This window comes from Vulpes vulpes, chromosome 1, assembly GCF_048418805.1.
Source record: "Vulpes vulpes isolate BD-2025 chromosome 1, VulVul3, whole genome shotgun sequence".
In the NCBI taxonomy this organism is placed as follows: domain Eukaryota; kingdom Metazoa; phylum Chordata; class Mammalia; order Carnivora; family Canidae; genus Vulpes; species Vulpes vulpes.
In genome coordinates, this window is record NC_132780.1 from 29078988 (window position 1) to 29102930 (window position 23943).

General features: G+C 45.2%; 1 protein-coding gene across 2 annotated transcripts in view; it reads left to right on the top strand.

Moving 5' to 3' along the window:
• Positions 1 to 23482, top strand: part of ERMP1 (endoplasmic reticulum metallopeptidase 1) — a 42365-nt gene extending 18883 nt beyond the window's left edge. The window contains exons 6-15 of one of the 2 annotated variants that reach the window (XM_072761433.1): positions 43 to 135; positions 1927 to 2139; positions 2966 to 3186; positions 5813 to 5987; positions 6347 to 6537; positions 10140 to 10292; positions 12459 to 12661; positions 13194 to 13309; positions 21054 to 21217; positions 21329 to 23482. In XM_072761433.1, coding sequence (XP_072617534.1) covers positions 43 to 135; positions 1927 to 2139; positions 2966 to 3186; positions 5813 to 5987; positions 6347 to 6537; positions 10140 to 10292; positions 12459 to 12661; positions 13194 to 13309; positions 21054 to 21217; positions 21329 to 21493 — 1694 coding nt within the window. In that variant the 3' untranslated portion in view covers positions 21494 to 23482. Of the gene's footprint in view, positions 1 to 42; positions 136 to 1926; positions 2140 to 2965; positions 3187 to 5812; positions 5988 to 6346; positions 6538 to 10139; positions 10293 to 12458; positions 12662 to 13193; positions 13310 to 16054; positions 17371 to 21053; positions 21218 to 21328 lie in introns of those variants that run through there. The other variant, XM_072761438.1, reaches the window with a different exon arrangement.
• Positions 23483 to 23943: the final 461 nt, after the last annotated feature.

Here is a 23943-nt window from a genome sequence, read left to right on the forward strand (position 1 = left end):
TTAAAGCAAAATGATATTTTCTGTTTTTCCTGTGTGTCTCAGGAATTGACTTAGCTTTTATTGAGAATGGATACATTTATCACACCAAATATGACACAGCGGACAGAATTCTAACAGATTCCATTCAGAGAGCAGGTTGGTATTCAAATGTAGACTTTTAATCTATGTTAAGATGGCCTATTAGGGCTGACCTACAAACCTATAAATATCCTGTGGGCTGTGCATTAGGGAGGCAGCATGTGGGGTACATAAGCTGGGTGGGGCTTTGGAGTCAGAGAGAAGAGGGCTTGAACTTTAGCCCTGAAGTCTAGGTTAGCAATTCAGTACACAGGACTGTTCACTATGAGGCATTGGAAAGAAAGCGGGCCCAGGATTAATGATGGGATTGCTGAGCGTGTAGCCGGAATGGAAGCCGTACATTGGAGGGGACACTGGCAAGTGTTTGGGCAGCTTGCCTGGGTGTAGAAAGTTACATCAGTCCAGGTTGGGTGGTGAGGGCAGGTGAGTGGGGTTAACATGCTTTCCAGAGAAGTCTGGAGTAGCCAGGGGAGGGGAGTCTGATGATGTACCTTAATGAAAGAGTTGATAGGATTTGGCCCAGTGCAGAAGAAAGGATGCTCCAGGCAAGAGCAGAGTGTGGGTGGGGTGTGTATGTGTGTTGGTGCATGCACACATGTGTGGATTGTGGGTAAGTAGTGTCAGACAGTCTGAATAGAACTTGTCCAAGAGCTGACCAGTTGGAAGGAAGGGATGAATCCTGTGGCCGGCAGCAGAGACACAGTCTAAGGCCCAGCTGGGGAAAGATGGTGCCATTGACCCTGATGGGGATGTGCAAGGGTGACCTCCCCCGGAGCAGTCATGGGGAGGGGAAGGAGTCCGCCAGCTCTGTCAGACATAGACGGAGGAGCCTGGGAATCAGCAGGATGAAAGTACTGATGTGGGGCTAGAGCTCTTGGCAGAATTGGGAATACAGGTGTGGGCATCAAAGGCAAACCGTGGAAGCACATTGGATGGGAGGGAGCTTTGCAAGAGGGAAACAAAGGTCTCAGGGGACTCAGCCTGAGCTTTTGGGGAAAACACATTTGAAGGCAGATGGAGAAGCCAGTGACAGAAATGCCACAATAAGGCAGTGGGTGTCTAAGTGGAAGCGGAGAAGTCAGGGTGGGATGAGTGGTGGGAGGACGGCCAGTCATGCAGGGCTTCGCAGGGCTCCTGCAGCCCGTCGGTGACACAGCGGTCAGTGCTGACCTCTGCTGTGCCAGGCTCTGCTTGCCAGGGACTCTCCCACTCCCTGGCTTCCAGGCTGGGGACTTCTCGTTCAGACTTGTTCTGTATTTGGAAGGTCTCCTCGGAGCTTTCACCTCCAGAGCTCTGGCGGCCTGGGCTCCCCCGCTGTCGCTGGCTCCCGTGCCACCTCTGCTATGAACAGGCTGCAAAGAAGTGCTTTGACCAGGAGCATTTAGCTAGAAATGTGTCCCTGGCTTCTCAAACCCCACTGGTCCCCCATGATGTCCCAGGGGCCTCTCCTATCTCTATTAATTTTTTAAAATTGAGATATAATTGACATTCTTTATTCTTAATCCAAATGTTGGGTGTCCGGGAGCTTCCCGAGAGGTTTTGTCTCTCAGTTCAGCACTGTATTTTGGATACCTGGAGTAGTCTTTAAGGTAGATGTTAAAGAAACTGTCTTTGGGTTTGTCAGCAGTGAGGGAAGACTAGTTCTCATCCAAGAGGAAAGGATGAAGGCCTGTTGGCTGAGTGTCTGGGTGAAGAGGAGACAGTGAGTACCTGGACCTTTGAGAAATTTTGTAAGAACCATGGTGAGGGATTGAGGTCCTAGAAAGCTCCTCTGTTCACATTCTGTCATGTCCCTACTCACACCGTGCACAGTTTATTCAACTTCGTTATCTTTCTGTTCTTTAATAGGTGACAACATCTTAGCAGTTCTTAAGTATCTAGCTACGTCTGATATGTTGCCTTCTTCTTCTAAGTATCGGCATGGGAACATGGTCTTCTTTGACGTGCTCGGCCTGTTTGTCATCGCCTACCCCTCTCGTGTCGGCTCCATAATTAACTACATGGTGGTAATGGCTGTTGTGTTGTACCTGGGCAAAAAGTTCTTGCAGCCCAAACGTCAGAGTAAGTATTTTCCTCTAAATCTGCAGTGCCGGCCTGGGTATAGGAGTCTGCCTTAAGTTTCTCTAGTCCATTTGCCTCTGTCTTTTCACAAAGGCAAAAATCTTAAAGAATCATAACCTCTGATTTATACTGTAAGGCATTTCCAAGCGAGTATCAGATGAATATGCTCATTACACTTCTGGTTTTGGTGGAGCTGGGACTTCTGATATGTGTGTGCACACCACAGAGGTGCCACACAGGCTCAATGAGAAGTGGTTTGTACAGATTGACCGTTAGTGAAAATTCCCATTGAAGTCTCGTCCGCACCACAGACCAGTAATAAGTGTGCTGTCCTGAAGTCTGACCAAACTGCTTCTGGTTAAACCCATTTCCTTCTGCCTGGACGTTGTATCATCCAACTTGGTATATGCTCTTACAAGGTGGAGCGTCAGTGGCCGAGCACCCCAAGTATGGGCCATGCTCCTCCTGTGTTAGCTCCTGGTGGGATTTTATGTGGAACTTGGTTTCCCATTCCTGGTGGTACTTTGATACACAGAGCATCCAGGGGTGTGGAAGATGAAAGCCCCTGCTTTCCTGGTCAGGAATGTGTCTGAACTGGAGGACTCTGGGTCTCTGGTGCCCACAGACTGGGCAAATGTTGCTTGAATATTATTCGTCAATACCGTCCCTGTTCAAGGTTTTAACAAACCTGACCCCGGGACACTTGCGTACTATGCAATTACCATGGTGGATTTGTTGTTGCACCATTTGCCCCTTTACTCCTGCAGACTGGCTGTGAGGCTGATGTAAAGTTGGTGACCTCTGCTTTGTGTTTTCTCTGCATTAGCCGAAAATTACCCGAAGGACTTCCTCTGTGCACTCGGCATCACTCTGATCAGCTGGTTCACTAGCCTGGTCACCGTGCTCATCCTGGCAGTGTTCGTCTCTCTTATCGGACAGTCCCTGTCGTGGTACAACCACTTCTACGTGTCCGTCTGTTTGTATGGGATGGCAGCCGTGGCCAAAATAATACTCATCCATTCCCTTGCCAAGAAATTTTATTATGTGGTAAGTGTAGGCATATTTACTGATTTCTTTTTGCTACCGTCAAGGATTGAAGACAAAACTCATGTTTGGCTTCCTGAGCTAGCAAATCATGTTTGGCTCGATCAGAAAGAACTGGCTCCCAGCACTGAGTTAATTTTCTGGAACACTTCTTCGGGGGTTTTTTTTGGGAGGCTTCGGGTGTTGCTGTAAAGCTGTCAGGTGTTCAGGTGGTTTTGACCACCTGGCCTGTGTCCGCCTCACCTCTGCCCAGTCTGCTGCGTTTTGTCAGCCCCCCCCCCCCCCCAGCCCTCGTCACCCCTGTGAGAAGCTCCAAAGTCTGTGGGCTGTGAGTTCCGTGAGGGTGTGGCTGTGGTGCCCACCGTCCCCGGTGCTCGGGCAGCTGTGGTACATGGCACAGATGCATAGGAGGCACCTGCTGCCCTGCAAGCCACACCCTGGCTTCTCTCTTGTTTCCTTCACTTGTTATGGCCCATGTGTCATAGATGCAGATTCTGACAGCATGCAGCTGTGGCATGGGGGCTGCAGACCCTGCTGGGGCAGGGGAGCAGGGAGATGGGGTTCAGATGATTGGTGCTGACACAGGGATAGTGCCATGCTCTTAGGGCTTCCACTGCATATGTTCACTTGGTAGAAATCAAAGTAGAAATTAGGGTTACAGAGTAATGGGACTCATGGTAAACTATGGTAAGAGAGTGACCTGTGGTTTCTAAAGATTTTCTAAGTGAGTTAAAGGGAAAAGCTTTTAGTTCTGTTATTTATCTGCAAGACAGCCAGTACACACCTGTTTTCTGTTCTCCCTGCTAGGGATTAGAGTGGAGACGCAGGAGAGGGTGGTCCAGCGTTTTCCCATAGGATCTCTGGGGCCTGAACCATGGTCTCCATTTCAGTTTGTGTGAGGATGTGCTCTGAGGAACGCTGCCTGTTAACAAAACCCACTGAAGGAGGGTTCTCTGACATTAGCTGTCTGTTTAGGGATGAGCTAATGCTTGAATCTTAGTGGCTTCAGTTTCTGAAAGGATTATGCCATGGGGCTCCAGTTCACATGCAGCGGTGTGTTACCAGACCGTGGGGTGTGGTGGCTAGTGTGCAGGGTGACAGGACACAGAAATGCCCATTGTGAAGTTCCAGTTACTTTGACTAATTTCAGTTGTCTGATCATAAAATTTGGGGCTGAAAGCACGAGGGGAAGGATAACGTGTTTCATTTCATGAAGATCCTTAGAGTGCTGGGTGGGCCTGGCACCATGCTGAGGCCTGGTGGTACAGAGATTCGTAAGAACCCGGTCTCTTTCTCTGAGGGGCTCACAGCTTCATCCAGGAAGGTAGGGAGACCAGCAATTATGGCACATTGGGATGAGCTGAAAGAGTGATGTGTTCACAGCACTGTGGGACCACAGGACGGCTGTGGAAGTCAGGAAGACTTCCTGAAGGAAGCGATAACATTGAATTGGGTTTTTGAGGTGTGAGTACAGGGGTACAGATGGAGAGCAGGTTGATGGGTGGTCAGAGGTGGGAGAGCATGAGATGCATTTGTGTCATGGTCAAGAAGAAGGTCAGTGTGGTGAAGACGAGGTTGATGGCACAAGAACTAGACAAGGAGGCCAGCGTGAGGCTAGAGCATGACACCGAGAATCAGGGCGGCCACCATTAGCCTCTTCTGAGCAGGACAGTTAGTGGGCGAATGGAGATAGTGTGCAGAATGGGGGCAGAGGGCAGGGCTGGCAGGGCTTGGACCCGGTTCCAAGAAGGTCTGTGTGATCGTTGGCTGTGGTTTGGGGGTTTAAGGTGCCATTGGCGCTGCTGAGACCCGGGTTTTTAACCACCTGAGTGGTTCTTGGCTTCAAAGAGGATCCTAAGAATTGGTTTCTTTCTGATTACTTTTAAAAACTGTGCCTCTTGGCACTGTGTTGAACAAAGTGTTCCACAGCCGTGGCCTTCTGTTTCCGGGGGGGTGGTGGTGTCAGGAGCCCGGACAGGTGTGGAAACACACTACTGAAACTGTTGTGAGCTCTAGAAGTAACACTCGTGCCCTGGGCTCTTCTGGCTTGGGGTTTCTGCCCCAAAATGATGACTCTCATGTTTGTGTGAGCAGAACCCCTGCTGCCGAGGCAGTAGGGGGCGGCACGTTCTCAGGGGCTGCAGGTGCCTCTCATGGAAACATGGATACTGGAGGCCCGCAAGCCGGCAGGAATCCAGCTGCGGGGGGCCTGCAGTTCTGCAGCCGTGCTGCTGGTGGTGCTGCAGAGCCAAGCTACCCTCCCCAGGCCCCTCTCTCCTCACCTTGAAAGTCTTTGGATGTTGTGTTAATAGAAAAGCTTACAGGGACGAATGTTTTTAGGAGAGTCCTTTCTTCTATTTTAGTGTTTCCAAAGGTGACTTCTAGGCTGGGGAGGAAGAGCATGGAGTGCGCTCAAGTCAGGATGTCTTTTCCCTGGATGATTAGATGCCCCTTTCCCGTGCAGCAATCTGGATTCTTTCCCTCCCGACAGGAGGAAAGACTTTGTTAGCGCTTACTTCAAGTTCAGTGCAAAATGTAGCTCTCCTGAGTGATGGCGACGATGGTGCAATAGAAGTGCTATGTGGATGGCCCACGAACGAGACTCCTGGTACGGTTTTCTCTCTTTCAGAATGCCAGTGACCAGTATCTGGGAGAAGTGTTCTTCGACACCTCGCTGTTTGTGCACTGCGTCTCTCTTGTGGCTCTCACGTCTCGAGGACTGTGCTCGGCGTTTATTAGCGCTGTCTGGGTGGCCTTTCCCTTGCTCACAAAGCTTTGCGTGCACAAAGACTTGAAGCAGCATGGTAGGGCATTTTGGGGTTTAATGCAAATGGGGAAATACCTTAAAATGTCTACGACAAGACTTGCAGGGACTGTTTCCTTTTTCTGGTCCCTTGGTGTAGGCTTTCAAGACTGTTGCTGTTTGTTCTTTTAAATTTTCAAATCACACAGACTTTCATCCTAGGCCTCATGCCCCATGCCATTCTCATGTTTGCGAACACATGGTGATGTCTCACGTACATTTTTTTTTGTTTCATTCTAACTTGTATTTCGTTGCCCCTGAATGAAAGTGTTCTGTCTCACATATAGATGCCAGTGTTATCAAATCTGTATCGCGCTGTAGCATTTCAGAGATGTGTGTTTTCTTTCTCTTTTTCCCTAGGTGCCCAAGGAAAATTTATTGCCTTCTACCTTTTGGGGATGTTTATCCCTTATCTTTACGCGTTATACCTCATCTGGGCAGTGTTCGAGATGTTTACACCAATCCTTGGGAGGAGTGGTTCTGAAATCCCACCTGACGTTGTGCTGGCTTCCATTTTGGCTGGTTGTACGATGATCCTCTCTTCTTATTTTGTAAGGAAAAACATTTAAAATTTTTTTTCATTTTATACACACACACACACCTGTGTGAGGAGTTTAGCTATAGTAGATTCTGTGAAACAGCGTTGCTAATACTTTATTGAGAAACACCTATACAGAACGGGGAACGTGTATGCAGAATGTGGGTTTACTGGTAAAAAGATGTGAAATGGTTCTTGTTCTGTTTTTTTTTTATTTCCTTGTCCTTCCAAGTCCTCTGGTTTTACCTCTTCACGGCTTTCAGAGTACCTGGATGTGAATTTGTAGAGCGCATACCAGTCAAGTAATCAGCTCTTACTTGCCCAGATTTTGCTGGGCAGTGGATTTTGAGAATGACTCCCAAGAGTGTGTTTTCAGCTTCCAGTGAGAGGCAAATGTTAGCAAAGACATGGTAGTTTTATTTTTTTTAAATATTTTATTTATTCATGAGAGAGAGAGAGAGGAAGAGGAAGAGACACAGGCAGATGGAGAAGCAGGCTCCACGCAGGGAGCCTGATGGGTGGGACTCGATCCCAGATCTCCAGGATCACGCCCTGAGCTAAAGGTAGCACTAAACCACTGAGTCACGGGGCTGCCCAACATGGTAGTTTTATTAGTGCTCCTAGAGCTGCTGGAGGGAGACTGTATCTAATGAGGCTTTTCCTGTCATCACTCCGCTAACTACCTGGCCGCAAGCACCGCAGGGTTCATTCCTGGGGCCTTTGTGGGTGACGGACACTTGGGATGAGTGTCACAGGCCTGGTCGTTCTGTTCTGTCTGTGCTCAGCCTGTGCAGGGAGAGTCCTCCCTGTGCCACCCCTGCTTCTCCTCCTTGGGACTCCAGAGGGAAGACTAGACCCAGTGTTAGAGCAGCTCCAGGCAGAGTTCCGCCCTCGGCACGGTGTCATCGGACCCAGACCCTCTAGGGGAGGCCGGTCTTTACGGCTCTTTTTGTTAGCATTCCTGAGAATAAGAAGTAATTAAGTAATTACTGAATATAGATACACTCCAAGATCTGCAGTAAGGCAACTAAATAGAAAAAGTACTTGTGCCTTTATTATAGTTCTTTCCTCCACAGAGATGATGGCGAGCCTTTCTATAGCCATAGGGTAAAGGGCACGTGATGTAGAGGTTGGAATTTAGAGACGGCACGTAAGGATACCACATGCGTGGTCAGCAGCATCCATGCACGTCCCTCAAACAGGCAGCAGACAGCCATGTGCATACCTGTGTGTCCGACTCCGGTGAGCAGCTCTTGGGCATGTACTTGTGTGTGATCAGCAGACGAAGTCCAAGCATTCCAGCCATTCTGCTTTTAATATAACGATTCAGTCCTTACTGGTATTTGCAGGATTGCATACCTTATTGGTATGGAAAATTCTAAAATGCTCTTTGTTGCCTCTAGTGTTTACTACTTCTGGTTTTAACATTAAGCCTTGAAATTCTCCATGCATGTCGGTGGAGGGTTTCACTGCTGTGAGAAATGGGTTTCATCACATGTAGATGGGGTTGGTATCCAGAGTCAGCGGAGTCCTGGACTGGGTCCCCACCGTCAGTGGGTGAAAGCTGCCAGTGCCCAGAAGTGATGACCAAAATGTGTGGCATTTCAGTTCCATCCCATGTGTAACAGGACAGAATAAGCCCTGAAGACTTCACTATGGAAACTTGGGAACCATGGAAAGAGGATTAAAGTATATTGCTTTTTGAATTTTATCTTACTACGACAGCTTTTGGAGAGTGCCTCTTGGAATACTTTGAAACACCGTTTATTTTTCATTAGAACGTGAAACGGCTGTGCTGCCAGGGGCGGGCCTCCTTCACTCCGTTACTCTGGGGTGGCGTTGGAGGGGCTGACGAATGAGCCAGCCCAGGTGGGGATTAGACCATAATGCAGATTTCACAGAGCTTCTCTTTCGGCCCTTGGGAATTTATTAAGTACATTTGTCCAGAAGCCGTTTCATGCCTGTCTGGTGGCAGGTTAGCAGGTCCTAGGATTGTACCGATGAACCCCAAGACTACAGCTCAGTGACATTGGGATATGCTCGGGAACAGGACAGCTCACGCGGACACTGCACGGACCCTTCTCATGTTTCTCTTCGTTTTATTTTGCACACATTTGGGAACCTGGAGTGATGGGTGACATAACATCTTAGACGGAAATAAGAGTGAAATTGAAGGTGATGGAATCCAGACAGCACTTCGCCTCCCAGCCCTTCCTTGGGAACACGTTTCATTCACCCCATTACCAGATCTCCTGGAGAAGATGATGGAAGGGGCAGCAGACATGCCTCATGCTTTGAAGCGGGAATGTGGATGTGGAAACGGAGCTCACACAGGCTGTAGGACATGGGGTCGCAGCTGGGTGGAGATGGCAGGAACCACAGCGTGTGACAGGGAGGGCTTATTTTGACCTGAAAGCCTCTCAACACCTAAACTGGGCAGCCTTCCAGTGAGGGGAAATCAGTCCTTGGGGATCTATTTGACACTGTTCTGTGCAACCACATTTTACAATTTTGTGACTGTTAGGACAGAGAGGGACAGACAAGGTAATAATTTGTGTTTTGCGAACTCACTGCCTTAGCCATTTGTTTCTTAGCTGTCTTGTTTCTGTGCACTTGGTGTAAAAACACAAGACCATTGATCTAAGACCAGTACCGTTTTGCTGGAGATGACCTTGGATGGGATATCAATACACAATGGCTATAAAGTCCTTAATTTTATATAGTAGAGCATCTGGTAGGTTACAAATGTGTGCCTTATTTCTCCTTTTTATCTCCATGAACATATGTTCACATTCATGCTCTCTTTACCGACCCTAGAGGGTGAGTGATAAGGGGGAGCAGGCATGAGGGGAGCTGGGACTGGGTCAGTGTGGTGACATGCAAACCCCCTGGGGATCTGTGGGCATATTCTGAGAGTTGTGTGTTGCCCACAACCTCTATTTCTGTGATCTCATTACCATGAAGAAGCGTTTGTAGGACGTGCTAGATGTCCACCTTGAGGCTGAGCCACTTGCTGTTCCTGCCCAACATCAGATGTGCTGTTTCAGACGGCATTGGCTGTGGCTGCCTGGCACTGAGGGGGGATAGGCCCACAGGTGGGGTCCTGGAGGCACATCGGAGTGCAGGCTCAGACCAGGCTGGTGCTGTGGCCCGTCACACAACTGTGAGGAGTGGGACTTGACCTTTGTTGGAATAGGCTTGCTTACGCTTAAAATCTTATCTCTGGTTCTTTGACAAAAGCCTGATGTCATGACGTCTGGTAGATACTGGTGTCGACCGTGCAGTGGTTAGCAGGGGCCTTGACAGAATCAAAAGTAAAATGCAGTCATGGTTTGAGTGGGGGTGGGTCTCTGTCCTGGTGTCCTTGCCAACTGAACCAAGACCCCACCTCGGAGTCTTCTCTCATCCAGCCGGTGGTCACCTGTTTATCTGGGCTCTAGCCCATGATAGAAAGGCCTAAGTGGGGCCTGTTTGCTGTGGCAGCATGCTCACATGCTCACACGTGCTGGCAGGTGCTCTTTGCGACTGGTTGGGTGACACCTGTTACAGAGCAAAGGCAGTAAAGACAACTCTATGCCCACAGTGATTTTTCTGTTTCTGTGTCTCATGTTTTAGATTAACTTCATCTACCTTGCCAAAAGCACCAAAAAAACCATGCTGACTTTAACTGCAGTGTGTATGGTCACCTTCCTCCTGGTCTGCAGTGGCGCATTCTTCCCGTATAGCTCTCATCCCGCCAGTCCAAAGCCAAAGAGAGTGTTTCTTCAGGTAAGAGCAGCTTCGCGTGTGGTTCTGGAGGGGGAAGCCCTGGGTTGCTGAGCTTTGCTAGTCAACAGGAAAACCAGCAGACGTACCTGCCATTGACCTATTTATTTAGTTGTTCTCAGCTGTTCCCTGTAAGGCAGTGAGGAGACTGACCCCCATGAGGCTTGCTTTCTAGCAAGACATGCTTTTTCCCAGGAGCCTGAACCAGACATGTCAGCTTATTGGTTATTGTTCAAATGACAAAAATGCGAATATGTGCTCTGGGGTAATGAGCTTTCAGAAGTACAGATGGTAAAAACGTCTGTGGGCCAAGTAAAAGTACGAGTTCAACGGGCAAAACAAAATCGATATTTTAAAATGCTGGTACAGGTGATCTCAGGTAGCCTTTGAGGTAGGATGTCATGATGAAAATATAACTTAGAAAACTAGTAGCACAGGATTTAGAACTTGTGTGGATTTTAGATTTTTGGCAAACTTTCTGAAATCGGTGATAGAAGGCAGGGAAAGAACTAAGCTGCCTTATTTCTAGTCATTCTCAGCCTTAGAGGTTGCAAAACAGAAAAGCCAACTTCAAACAGGGTCACCTGGACAGCTCGGTCGGTAGGGCACAGGAGTCTTGGTCTCAGGGTCGTGAGTTTGAGCCCTGCATTGGGCGCAGAGCCTACTTTACAAAAAAAAAAAAATCTTAAAAAAAAGTCATAATCCAGATAAGTATTCAGGGATTTGAATAAATGATACTAACGCTCAAATGTAAATGATGAGGGAGGAGATGCTGACAAAGGGCCAACTGTTCCTTGTCTGTAACAGTCTTGGAGGACACAGAGATACACTCAGTGTGACGAACTTGACAATTTACTACAAAAACTTTGAAGAAGAGCTGATTTTTAGGAGATTGAATTTTTATAATTAAATTAGTTAGGAAAAGGGACATTTTTATTTTTAAAAACTGCTTTTCTGATTTATTTGGGGTTCTCTTGTTCTCCAGTGATAGAAGTTGGCAAACTTTTCCCAAAAAGGGTCAGGTAATAAAGACTTGGGGCCCCACCAGCCTTAATGGCCTCTGCCGCATCTCTGTGGAGCCCATGCAGCCACGCCTGCATGGAGGAGCCGGCCGGGCTGTTGACAGGCGGGTTGTGGGCTGTGCAGCCTGCGGGCTCCGGTTCACCTGCCCCTGCCCTCCACACCCCTCCCTGTTCTGTGCCATATTCTTCGGGCTGGTTTCTGCCATTAAGGAAGCTGGTCTAGGTGGAGTGTGGTGCTTTGCAGAGTCATCAGGCCCACGTCTGTCATCTAGTGGTGAGTTTAGACTCCGTCTCTGCATGGAGTTAGCTTCAGAGTACACTGAGAGGGAAGAGTGGGTGTGTTCATTTCAGGACATATTTGTTTCCAGCCTTCATGTAAATCGAGGCTTCATTATAATGCTCATGTCTTCTAAATCTAAAATAGGTTTTCAGAAGAGTCTTCATGAGATTTAACTATATAAATGTATTTGTGAGAAATAATAAAAACTTTGTATATCCACTGTTGGGCTTAAAACAACATAAGCAGTACCTGTAGGACCCGAGTGTCCCCTTCTTGATCCTGCCCCGCCTCCCCCTCCCCAGAGAAGTCCTCCTGGTCTTGACATTTAGGGTTGTTACCTTTTCTTCACCACGTACCTTCACCACGTCAGGATCCCTGAACAGGAAGGTGCAGTTTGCCCTTTTTGAACTTGTTACAGATAAAGCCATACCTAACAAATACTCCTTTGTGACTTGCTACGTTTTACCCAGCAGCACGCGAGAAGCTTCCACGTTGATTTGCATCCCTGTGGTTCAGTTGACCTCTGTGGGGTGACGCCCCTGTTCACTTGCCCCTCTACTGTTGGTGGGTATTTGGGTGGCTTGCAGTTTTGGCTAATGTGGATGGTGCAGAGTCAGTACTCTTGTACCTTGCACCAGGTTTCTCTAAGGCACACGGAACGGAATGGCTGCTTGACGGCCTCAGTTTCCCAAGGTGGCTGTGCCCACCCCTTCCCCTGAAACCTCCCCCTCCCCTCCGCAGTGGGTGAGGGTTTCTGTTGCCACACAGGTTCTTGGTATTGTCACATTTACTCATTGTTGTTCATCTGGAGGCGATGTGGGCAAAGGAGTTGGAGTAGCAGCTTTCTCATTAGTCTGTCCTTCACAGCACATGACTAGAACATTTCATGACCTGGACGGAAACGTCATTAAACGGGACTCTGGAATATGGATCAATGGGTTTGATTACACTGGAATGTCTCACATAACCCCTCATGTTCCTGAGATCAACGACACCATTCGAGCTCACTGTGAGGAGGATGCACCGCTCTGTGGTTTCCCGTGGTACCTCCCGGTGCACTTCCTCATCAGGTTCGTCTGTTGTCAGGTCCTGTCACCGAGGGAGTGCTCCGCTATTCATACTGGTTCACACACAAGCCCAGTGCTGTGTAGGCCAGGTTTTCCTTCACTACAGGAGTTCCCCTCCTTTAGTGGGATTAAGCACTCAGAAGTTTACTGTTGCTTTTTCAAATTTAGGAAGTCTTCCCTCTAGAAACCTGAGTGATTGGAAAGGCTGCCTCTTCAGCTGCTCTAATAGCAGTTCAGCATCAGTTTCAAATTGTTTCATTTCTGGGATGTTTTCGTGGTGTGGTAGTAAAGGGCTGGATAAGAAGGAAGAGGCTGGGTGGTGGCCTCAAGATCACATAGGATCCTTTGTTCCTAAATCTGGGAAGGTTACATTCTATGGTAACGGGCTTTAAGAGTACCTAGCATAATTTCTCTTGTCCATCAGAGATTATTTTCATACCCCAAAATGTGAGTTGTATTTGGACCATTTCCATGACTCAGAGATAGCGGTCAACTTCTTAAGCACCCTAAATATTGAAGCTACCTTTCCAAATAGGAAAAATTGGTATCTTCCTGCTCCTGAAGTTTCTCCAGGAGATCCTGCTCATTTCAGACTTGTGTCCAAGGAACAGACACCCTGGGATTCTGTAAAGCTGACGTTTGAAGCAACAGGTAAGTCATAGGACAGTTTTCTCTTCTCTCCTTCACTTCTTAAAATTCTTTAAACTTTATTTTTTAAAGGTTTTAATTATTTGAGGGTGAGCACAAGTGGGGGATGGGAGCAGCAGAGGGAGAGGGAGAAGCAGACTCCCCGCTAAATAGGGAGCCCAATGTGGAGCTCCATCCCAGGACCCCGAGATCATGACCTGTGCTAAAGGCAGATGCTTCACCGACTGAGCCAACCAGGGGCCCCCATTTCTTAAAATTCTTAATAAGCATGTATTCATTCCTTAAATGATGGTGATTAGCAACATAGGAAGAACCTAGTGCTTCTAATTAGGAGCACTTGAAGCTCATTAAGATTTATTGAAGAAAATTTATTAGACTATTTTTTTTAGAGTGGTGTTAGGTTTACAGAAAAATTGAACAGAAAACAGAGCTCCCCTCCACCTGCTGCCTTATTAACACCTTGCCTTAGAGTGTGCACTTGTTCTTAAGATGGATGAGCCAGTGGTAGCCCATGTTCCTGGCTCACATCAAGGCCCGGTTTGGTGCTGGTGTTGCAGACTTCTGTGGGTTTGACTACTGTGTAGTGTCATGTACCCTGCAGCACACACAGTATGCTCCCTGCCCCAGAATCCCCGTGCTCCCCCATTTGTCCCTCCTCCGCACTCCCACTGGCAAGCAGCGACCTTTGTTACTATTTCTACTGTTTTGTCTTCCCCAGGATATTCTGAAGCTGCAGTCATATAGTCTGGAGCCCTTTTCAGACTGGTAGCGATCTGCATTTCTGAACCTTCGGGTCCTTGGGGGCTCAAATAGCTCTTGCTGCTTTTGCTGCTGAATAGCGTTACGGACACACCAAGGTTTATCCCCTCCCCTGCCAAAGGACAGATTGCTTGCTTGCTTCCAGTTTGTGGCAGCTGTGAATAAAGCTGCCATAAAACATCTGTTTGCAGGTTTTCTTCTTGACATGTTTTCACCTCACCTGGATAAAACCTAGGAGTACAACTGCTAGGTTGTATGGTTAGCCTATGTTTACCTTTGTAAGAAACAGCCAGACTCTTGCAGGGTGGCTGCACCATTCTGTATTCTCAGTAGTGTTGGGTGCTGTTGGTGTCTGGGATATTAGCCCTTCTGCAAGATACAGAGCCATGTCTTACTTTTGTTTCCATTTGCAGTGCCCTAGTTACCTAGGGTGCTCCTGGAGCACCTCCTCGTCGGTTACGTGCCCTCTGTGTGTCGCCTCCGGTGTGGTGTCTATTAATTGGGTTGTTTTCTGTTGACATTTTAAGAGTTCTTTGTGCCTGTGGATATTTATATCAGATAAGTGATTTGCAAATATTTTCTCCCAGTCCAGGTCGTCTTTTCATTCTCTCGACAGTTTTCCACAGAGTATAAGTTTTTAAATTCAACGAAGTCCAATGTTATCAGCTTTTCTTTCATGGGTCATGAATTTGGTGTTGTGTCTAAAAGTTATCACCAGACTCAGAGTCTCTGGATTTTCTCTGATGGTTATCTTCTACAAGTTTAATTTTGTATTTTATATTTAGATCTATGAGAGATACATTTTGAGTTAATTTTTGTGAGAGGTGTAAGGCCTCTGTGAAGGATTTTTTTCTTTCTTTGCACGTGGATTTCCAGTTGTTCCAGTAGCGTTTGTTTAAGACTATTTGAGATCAGTTGGCTGTATTTGTGTGGGTCTATTTATGGGCTCTCAGTTCTGTTTTCCTTACCGGTTTCTCTACTTTACCATTGTGGTACACTCTTGACCAAGTATTAAAGGTGGGTAGTATCAGTTCTCTCCAACTTTATTCTTCAGCATATTGATTGTCTTTTGTTTTTCCATTTAACAGTTTGTCGAGATCCACTGTAGAACTTTCTGGGGTTCTGACTGGAATTGCACTGAAACCTATAGATCAAGGTGGAAAAAATGACATCTTAATTATTTTTTCCCATCTGTGACATGGAATGTCTCTCCATTTATTTGTTATCTTTTCTTTCATCAGAATTGTGTTTTGTGGTTTTCCTCATATAGATTGTGTACAGCTTTTCCTAGATCTGCATCTAAGTATTTCATTTTTGGGGATACTAATGTAAATAGTATATTTCTTTCATGGTATATGGGAAAACAGTTGATCTTTTTTATTAACTTTGTATCCTCCAACCTTGCCATAGCTGTTTGTTAGTTCCAGTAGTTTTTTTGTTATTTCTTTGGGATTTTCTACATAGATGATCATGTTGTCTGCAAACAAAGATAGTTTTATTTCTTCCTTCCCAATATTTCCTCATCTTTTGTTACCTTTTCTTGTCTTACTGTATTAGCTAGGACTTCTAGTATTGTGAATGAGTGCTGAGGAATAGTAAGAGTGGAAACCATTGTCCTGTTCTCAGTCTTAGTGGGGGAAAGCTACATTTTTACCAAGTATTGTATTAGCTGTGGACTTTTTTAAAAAGATTTTATTTGTTTGACAGAGAAAGAGAGAGAACTCACACAAGCAGAGGGAACAGGAGAGAGCCAGCCCAACATGGGGTTCAATCCCAGGACCCTGAGATCATGACCTGAGCCGAAGGCACATGCTTAACCAACTGAGCCACCCAGGCACCCCAGTTGTAGCTTTTCTGTAGATGCTCTTTTTCAGGTTGAGTAAATTCCCCTCTATTTTTAGTTTGCTGAGCTCTAAGTGTGAATAGGCTTTGGATCTTGTCACATGCTTTTCTCTTTGCTAACATGACCATGTGCTTTTTCTTCATCAGCCTATTGATAACAGTGATGGATTACATTAACTGATGTTCAGAGGCTGAACCAACCCTACATCCATGGAATAAATCCCACCTGGTTGTAATACAGAATTCTTTTATGCATTGTTGGATTTGGTTTGCTAACATCACGTTGAGGATTGGTTCTATTTCTCTGGAGAACTCTACCACAAGAAGTTCACTTTTAGAAGTTCCTGCTACTGTTCACTTTGTATCATTCCTTGAGCTTTATATAAATGGTATTTTCCAGTATGTAATATTCTGGGTCATTAAACATAATGATTTTGGGATTGAGCTCAGTTCTGAAGTATTCACATTTGGAGTCTGAGAATTCCAATTGTTCTACAGTCTCGCCCGCATTTGCTCTCCTTTCCCTCATGCCATTTCTGTGGGGGCATGTAGCAGTAGCTCTTGCATTTCCCTGATAATGATGTGGACACTCTTCCAAGTGCGTGTTGGAAGATATTCAGGTATCTTGCTTTGTTTCATTTCTTTTTCCCTTTTAAACATTGAGTTTATTGACCTGCAGGAGTGGGTATGTTCTAGGTCACAGACCATTATCGGATCTCTGTGTATCAGATACCCAGATTTTCTTGTCCATTCATTTTCTCGTCCATTCATTTTCTCAAATGGTCATTTGATGTGCAGAAGTCTTCAATTTTTATGAATTCCAATTTATCAGGTTTTTCTTGAGAATTAGTACTTTATGTGCCCTTCTTAAAAAATCTTGTCTACCTAGAGGTCACAAAGATAGACTCTCCTGTTTCCTTCTAGAAGCTTCATAGCTTTAGCTGTTATGTTTAGGCCTATGATATACCTTGAATTTTTGTGGTGTGCAAGAGAGGTCAAGGTTCTTTTTTTTCATCATGGATATCCAGTTGTTCTAGCATTATCTGTTGAAAACATTTACTTACCCTATTGAACTGCTTTGGCATCTTTGTCAAAATTATTTGTATATACCTCAACTTTGCCCACTTTTTACTGAACTTCCTTTTTGAAAAGTAGCTTGTTTGGTGTTTGTATTTTTTGGTGACTGTGGCCATCATTATATTTACTGTAAACAGAAAATAATTATATCTATCATGCTAAGGCATAGTTCAGTTTAACACAGAAAGAAAGGACTTGAAAATCTAGTAAGGAAAGCTGGAGGACACAAAACAGTAGTTGTGAAACAGTAAAATTTGGTAGTTAACTAACAGAATGAAACAGCTACAGGGAATTAAGTGCCTCAACTGGCACTTTTGAAGATGTATACTTTGTTTTCTCTAGGCTTTTAAAATTGAATTGGAAATAAATTTGTTTTACACCAACCACCAATGCCAATTATTTCTGATTTTTCTTTAATCACCACCTTGTAAAAAGGAAGCACTGAAAAATCTAAACTTTTATCCTTTATGCACAATTTAGAGAATTCCAATAAAATTCAGGTTCCTGGCAGTCAAGTTACATATCTACTGCCCTGTGTTTTTTGGTTACAACTGTCAAGAAATCAGGGGAAAAAAAATATTTGTGTATGTGTGGGTTGTCTGTTTGTGTATCAGTTACCACATATTTAAGAGAGCGCCATACAAAAACAGACCTCAAGTATAACTTGTTGACTATTGTGTATCACCTGCAAATACGGTCTTCCTTCTTCTTTACCTGTTCTTAGGTCTGTAATTGGCGTGTCTTTGGTGGCTGATGCAGCCCACGTGGTGTGGGGTGGGTGGGGCCATGTGGGGCATGAGCGGGCATCCTTGCTTTAGGTAGAGCACAGATCTCTAGTGTTGCCCAGCATGTGAGGGATGAGCCTTAGGCCTGAGGTACAGACCTGGTGACATGATAGGCAAAGATGTTTATCAGTGGTCATTTCTTGAGTGTTTTTATAAGGAATGGGCTTTAATTTGGGGAAAGGCCTCTCGCAGCATCTTATAAAGGGGAATCATAGAATTTTTCTTCCTTGGATCTTTTAATATTGTGTATTCCACTAAGGCCATGGCTTTTTTTCTTTGCATGATATTGGATTTTGTTTGCTAATGTTTAGCAATTTTGTGTTAATACTCACAAGTGATAGGTCCATGTTTATTATTTAAATTCAATCAATTAACATGTAATACTGGTTTCAGAGGTAGAGGTCAGTGACTCATCCATCTGATAGAACACCTGTGCTCATCACATCATCTACCCTCCTTCATGTCCGTTACCCAGTTACCATCTTTATTTTTGTTGGGCCCCCTTTAATCAGGATTAGGTATGTGTTACATATGATAAATACATAGACATCATGAAATGGTAAGTGTTCCTTAATTTCTAATGCCTTGGAAGCATTTGAACGATCTAGTTGAAAAGTTGGCTTGCATTCCTCTCTGAAACCATCTAGGCATCATGCTTTTTCTGCGGGGGTAGTTTTTTTCATGGGAAATCAGTCTGCTTAAGATGTATGCCTGTCTCGCACAGTTTTAGTCATCCATTTTCCTTATAAAGTATCCATTTCATCTGGGTCCTCCAATTTAATAGCATAGAGGTCTGCCAAAGTAGCCACATGTGATTTTAAACATCTCTTCTGTTTATTTTTATTCTTTTTGTACTTTACTCCATTCTCCTTACCTCTGCCTTTTACTTAATTAACCAAGTTAGCTAGTAGTAGTTAGTAAAAAAAATCTGTTCTTTTTTGTAAAATTAAGTTAGGTCTGTTTAGTCCTTATTCTCTTTTGATTCCTCTTTACCTGTATTATTTCCTTCATTGTTTTTCTGTTGTACTTTTATTTTACTGAAAAAACATTTATTGTTTTATTTATTGGATTTTCCTCTTATCACTGCTTTTACATGTACTGAGTAGTTTGATATGTAATATTTTCATTATTTACAAAAAAACCTTTTTTAAAAAGATTTATTTATTCCTGAGAGACACAGAGAGATATAGGCAGAGGAAGAAGCAGGCTCCCTGTGGGGAGCCCGATGTGGGACTTGATCCCAGGGCCCCGGGATCATACCCTGAGCCAAAGGCAGACACTTAACCCCTGAGCCATCTGTAATTTTTGTTTGGATTTCTTAACCTGAGTCTTTTATATGTTTATTTATTTTTAAGGATGTAGAGAAAGAGCATGTGCAAGTGGTGGGAGAAATAGAGGGAGAGAATCCATGTACACTCCCCGCTGAGCAGGGAGCCCAACCCGAGCTTGGTCCCACAAGACCATGACCCAAGCAGAAACCAAGAGTTTGAGCCACCCCAGAGTCTTTTATTTTTTTATTTTTTAAAGATTTTATTTATTTATTCATGAGAGACACAGACTGAGAGAGAGGCAGAGACACAGGCAGAGGGAGAAGCAGACTCCATACAGGGAGCCCAACATGGGACTCAATCCCGGGTCTCCAGGATCTGGCCCTGGGCTGAAGGAGGCACTAAACCTCTGAGCCACCTGGGCTGCGCCCCCTCCCACCCAAGTCTTTTAAATTGGTTTTTAAAATCTGCACGTAGAAGACCATTTTGTTTTGTTATTGACAATTTAAGGTTTACTGAATTAATGGTGTTACTTGTAATATTTCAACTTTATAGAACCGATATTTTCTTTATAAGCTACTATTTTATGAATGATTTTTGCTTATTCTGCATGCTGATAATGCAGAATTTATCTTCTAAACTTAGGTATATTTATCCCCATGATCTACTTCACTGACCATTAGTTTTCACGTTTAAATCCTTCTTGTTCAACTGATGTTTCATGTGACAATGGACTTACCAGTGTCTGTCTGCATATCTTTTTGCATCTCCTGTAGTTTTGCTTCATCAGGCAGTTGCTGTCACTTGATGCACAGAATTCACAATTTTGTATCATTCTGAATTAAAGCTTTTAGTATTAAAAAGTGCCTTTTGGGCAGCCTGGGTGGCTCAGCGGTTTAGTGCAGCCTTCGGGCCAGGGCCTAATCCTGGAGACCTGGGATCGAGTCCTGCATCGGGCTCCCTGCATCGAGCCTGCTTCTTCTGCCTGTGTGTCTGTGCACCTCTCTCTCTCTCTCTCTCTGTCTCTCATGAATAAATAAAATCTTAAAAACAAATAAAAAGTGCCTTTTTACAATGTAATGCATTTGTTTTGAATCCTGTTTAATTTTTTTTTTCTGAGATGATTTTTCTTTAAAGATTTTATTTACAGATATCGAGCAGGGGGCGCAGCAGGCAGAGGGAGAGGGAGGAGCAGGGAGCCCGCTATGGGACTTGACCCCAGGACCCAGAGATCATGACCTAAGCCAAAGGCAGATGCTCAACCACTGAGGCCCCCAGGCTCCCCGAAAGAGTTCTTTTATAAACTGTTCACTTGCCTGAAGTACCTTTGTTCATGTTGTTATTTTTATCCTTTCTGAACCTAAGTTTGTTTGTTGAATATGGTAGATGATTGGGTCTGGATTTTAAGCCAACTTGAAATTTTTTTCCTTTTAGTTGCTGATTAGGTCTCTTCACATTTATTTTTATGACTGATGCATTTGTCCTCAGTTTGGTGCTTTATTTGCTATATTCCTTTTTTGTAGGGAAGGTCTTCTTCGCTCTTTAAAAAAATATATTTTCTGGCATTTAGGAAGGTCTATATTTTTGTTTTGATGATGTATGTAACCTTTGACTATCTCAGTTTTTCGTGGCCTTGGCTTCACAAGCCTCTACAAGTCTGCTCACTCCGCATTCTTCTCTCCCGGTCAGTGTTTCAATGTTGAGTGCCTACGACATCCCAGTCTCCTACCACTTTCGTATTGTGTGTGGGTATATTGCAATCCTGTCTATTCCCTTGGTATAGTTTTTGAAGTTTTTTTGGTTATATGAAGCCTATTCCCTAGATTTCTGATAGACTCATGTGCACTAGGTTCTTATATCACTGTAAATTCTTGGCCTTTTCCTGTTGGGCCTCATTGATACCAGGAGTGGAATTGATAATACGGGGCTGTAGTAGGAGGATCTTCAGGGAGACAGGAGGCGAGTCCTTCCTAGCCTGGCTTGGTGGTGAGGTAACGCCTCTTCCTCTCCTTATAGGACCAAGCCACATGTCCTTCTACGTTCGAACCCACAAAGGGTCAACACTTTCTCAGTGGTCTCTTGGCAATGGCACCCCAGTCACAAGTAAAGGCGGGGACTACTTCGTATTTTACTCCCACGGGCTCCGGGCCTCTGCATGGCAGTTCTGGATTGAAGTACAGGTGAGAATTTCCCAGCTTTGCTGCCGTGACTGGTCAGGCTCCGCGGTGGCATCTGGGATCATTATTCTGCCTTCATAGAGCTGGAGAACTAAACTAATTTTTCTCTACCAGGTCTTGGAAGAACGGCCTGAAGGAATGGTCACCGTGGCCATTGCCGCCCACTACCTTTCTGGGAAAGATAAGAAATCCTCCCAGCTGGATGCTCTGAAGGAGAAGTTCCCAGATTGGACATTTCCCTCTGCTTGGGTGTGCACCTACAAGCTCTTTGTGTTTTAACCTTCTGGATGAGCTCTGAGTATATGCCCAGCAGGACACTCCATGTGACACGGTTTCTCCTGGCGTCACAGGGATGCGTGTGAGTCGGTGATTGCTAAAGAGCACACATTCAGAGAGCTTAGTGGGCTAACACTCCTCAGGGCCAAGCACCCCAATGGTTATGCTGGGGGTAGCGATGCATGGCCTTTTTGACACTTGAAAATGCCAGTTTCCTGGCACTTAAGCACATGTGGGTACTACCACTGCACACGTAAGTCATTTTATATGACCTTAAGGATAAAAGCCAACAAACCACTTCAATCCCCTTAGGATCATGAACGATGTAGAAAGGTACTGTAAGTTAATGAGACAAATGACATTCCCAATTTAAGCCCAAGACCATTTGTTTTGTCAGTGGACGGCTCGGTTTTGTCAGACCTCAGGACTGAACCATAGGTATTAGAAGGCAGTTACCGCAGAGGCCCCAGCCCCCAGTGTGGGAACCTGTGCCGAGCTGGGGACTCTGTCCTTCCCACAAGCGGTCACTGACCAAGGGCCATCTCTGTGATGCTTTCCTGAGTTGCTTTCAAGGCCCAGTCTATACCTTTTCCCTCTTCCACTTTGCCAATTTAAGAGGAGCACTTGTTTAGCCACATGTCCTGCTGGGGCTGGACATTTTATAAATATTCATTTAATAGGAGTGTTGTTATCCAAGGTTGATCCTTCGGGGCATAATTTTTTGATGCACTGACTCCTATGTTTTGTCCAAATGTGCATCCATCCAGCAGGGCTGGCTTTCCTCAGGCTCCAGGGGGTGCCTGACATGGGAATGAGGCTGCAGTACCTGGAGCCGCTGAGGTGCTTTCCATTCTGCGTGGCTTGGGAGGCGGGTCTCGGCAGGGTCTCTCGGGGCTGTGAGGCTCCGGCAGTGGAAGGGTTTGGGGAGATGAGTGCTTGCTTTTTTCCATTAAGAAATTGAAAAGGTTGAACAGATTAAGCTTAGCAAGCATAGGCCAAAAAGCCACTTAAAAGAAAAGCCATAGTAAAACAGTGGCACCACGTGTGCACCCCAGAAGGAAATCCTTGAAGCTGCTTTTGCTGTGTGTGCGACATGCTTCTGTAATCCTGCTCCGCCACTGCCTTGTCTGTGACCCCCGACCCTGGCTGTCATGTGAAAGGATCGGGGACCTTGTAGGAACTGTTCCTTACCAGTTTCAAGTGTGTCAAGTACCTGCCCCCACCCCGCCCCCCACCTGTCAGGCCTGAATTTGTCAGGTGGTGAATAAGGACTACAGTGTTTGTGGCTTGTATAGAATCAGAGTTGTGGACAAAAAGTAATCTCTAAATGAATTTCAAATGTCCCTGTGGTTAATTTGAGATTTGCCGGGGGGGGGGGGGGGGGGTGTCCTAGGCTGAGGAAGGGCATTTTATAAAGAAAGTTACTCATAATTTTTTTTCCCCCTTTGGGAAGAATGTTCTTTTGCCTTTCAGTAATGATCATGGTTTTCTTTTTGCCTTCACATTATTTTCCTTTTGTTTTGGTTTTCAGGATGCTCACTCGTCTCAGGGCATGCTTAGTACTGGGGCAGATTGTTTTGGTACCAGAAAGGGCTGAGGAGTTACATCCCTAATATTCCCGCCTCTGAGGCTGGAGTATCTCATCCTTCATAGCTCACTTATAAAAGGGTCTTTTCAAATTCTAACAAATGCAGTTTTTCCTATAGAATTTAAATGTAAATAGCCCAGTATTGAGCATTCAGTGAAAATGTGAAGAACTGTGATTTTGAAGAAATGCTGGAAATTTACAGACTGTTGCATGAAATATGTGTTTGACATTTTAGCTGATGGCAATGAGCAGGACAGGATGGCTAAGTGTCACCATGAAAGGGTCCCAGCTGCTCACTCAGGAAGCCACAGGAAAAACGCTTGTCTTTACTTCCTTTTCACTGAATTGTTGCCTTATGTTACTGAAATAAACTTTTTAACCTGTTAGTATCTTTAACTGAAAAACCAGATCTTTATGGTTTGTTCTTCTGTATCCCCATCTTTAAAGGGTTATTTAGAATCTACAGAGTCTTTTTAAAAGCCTTTTTAAAAAGCATTTTTAATTGCTTTTAAAAGACATGGATGGCTCAGAAAGGGGGCAGAAAGGTTATGTGAGCAAAGCGCTCAACAAGGAAACACTGGAAAGCTTTTTGTGGAATGAAATAGTGAATCTCACTTTGTTAAATGTCGAGCTTTTTACAATCCTCTCTATTGGCAAAGAAAATCATTGAAGGGTTAATCCAGAAGGATCATGGGGGCAGGAAGAGGACATGGTCTTTCCGCCAGTGGTCCACCACTCACTCCTGTCCACCTGCGGGAGTACGGCCTCTCCCCAGAATAGTTCGGTACACCTCCGCATCATGCACCTTGCCTTCTTGGAGGGCCAATAAAGCCAAAATGCATTTAGGCCTCTTTATTTGGAAACT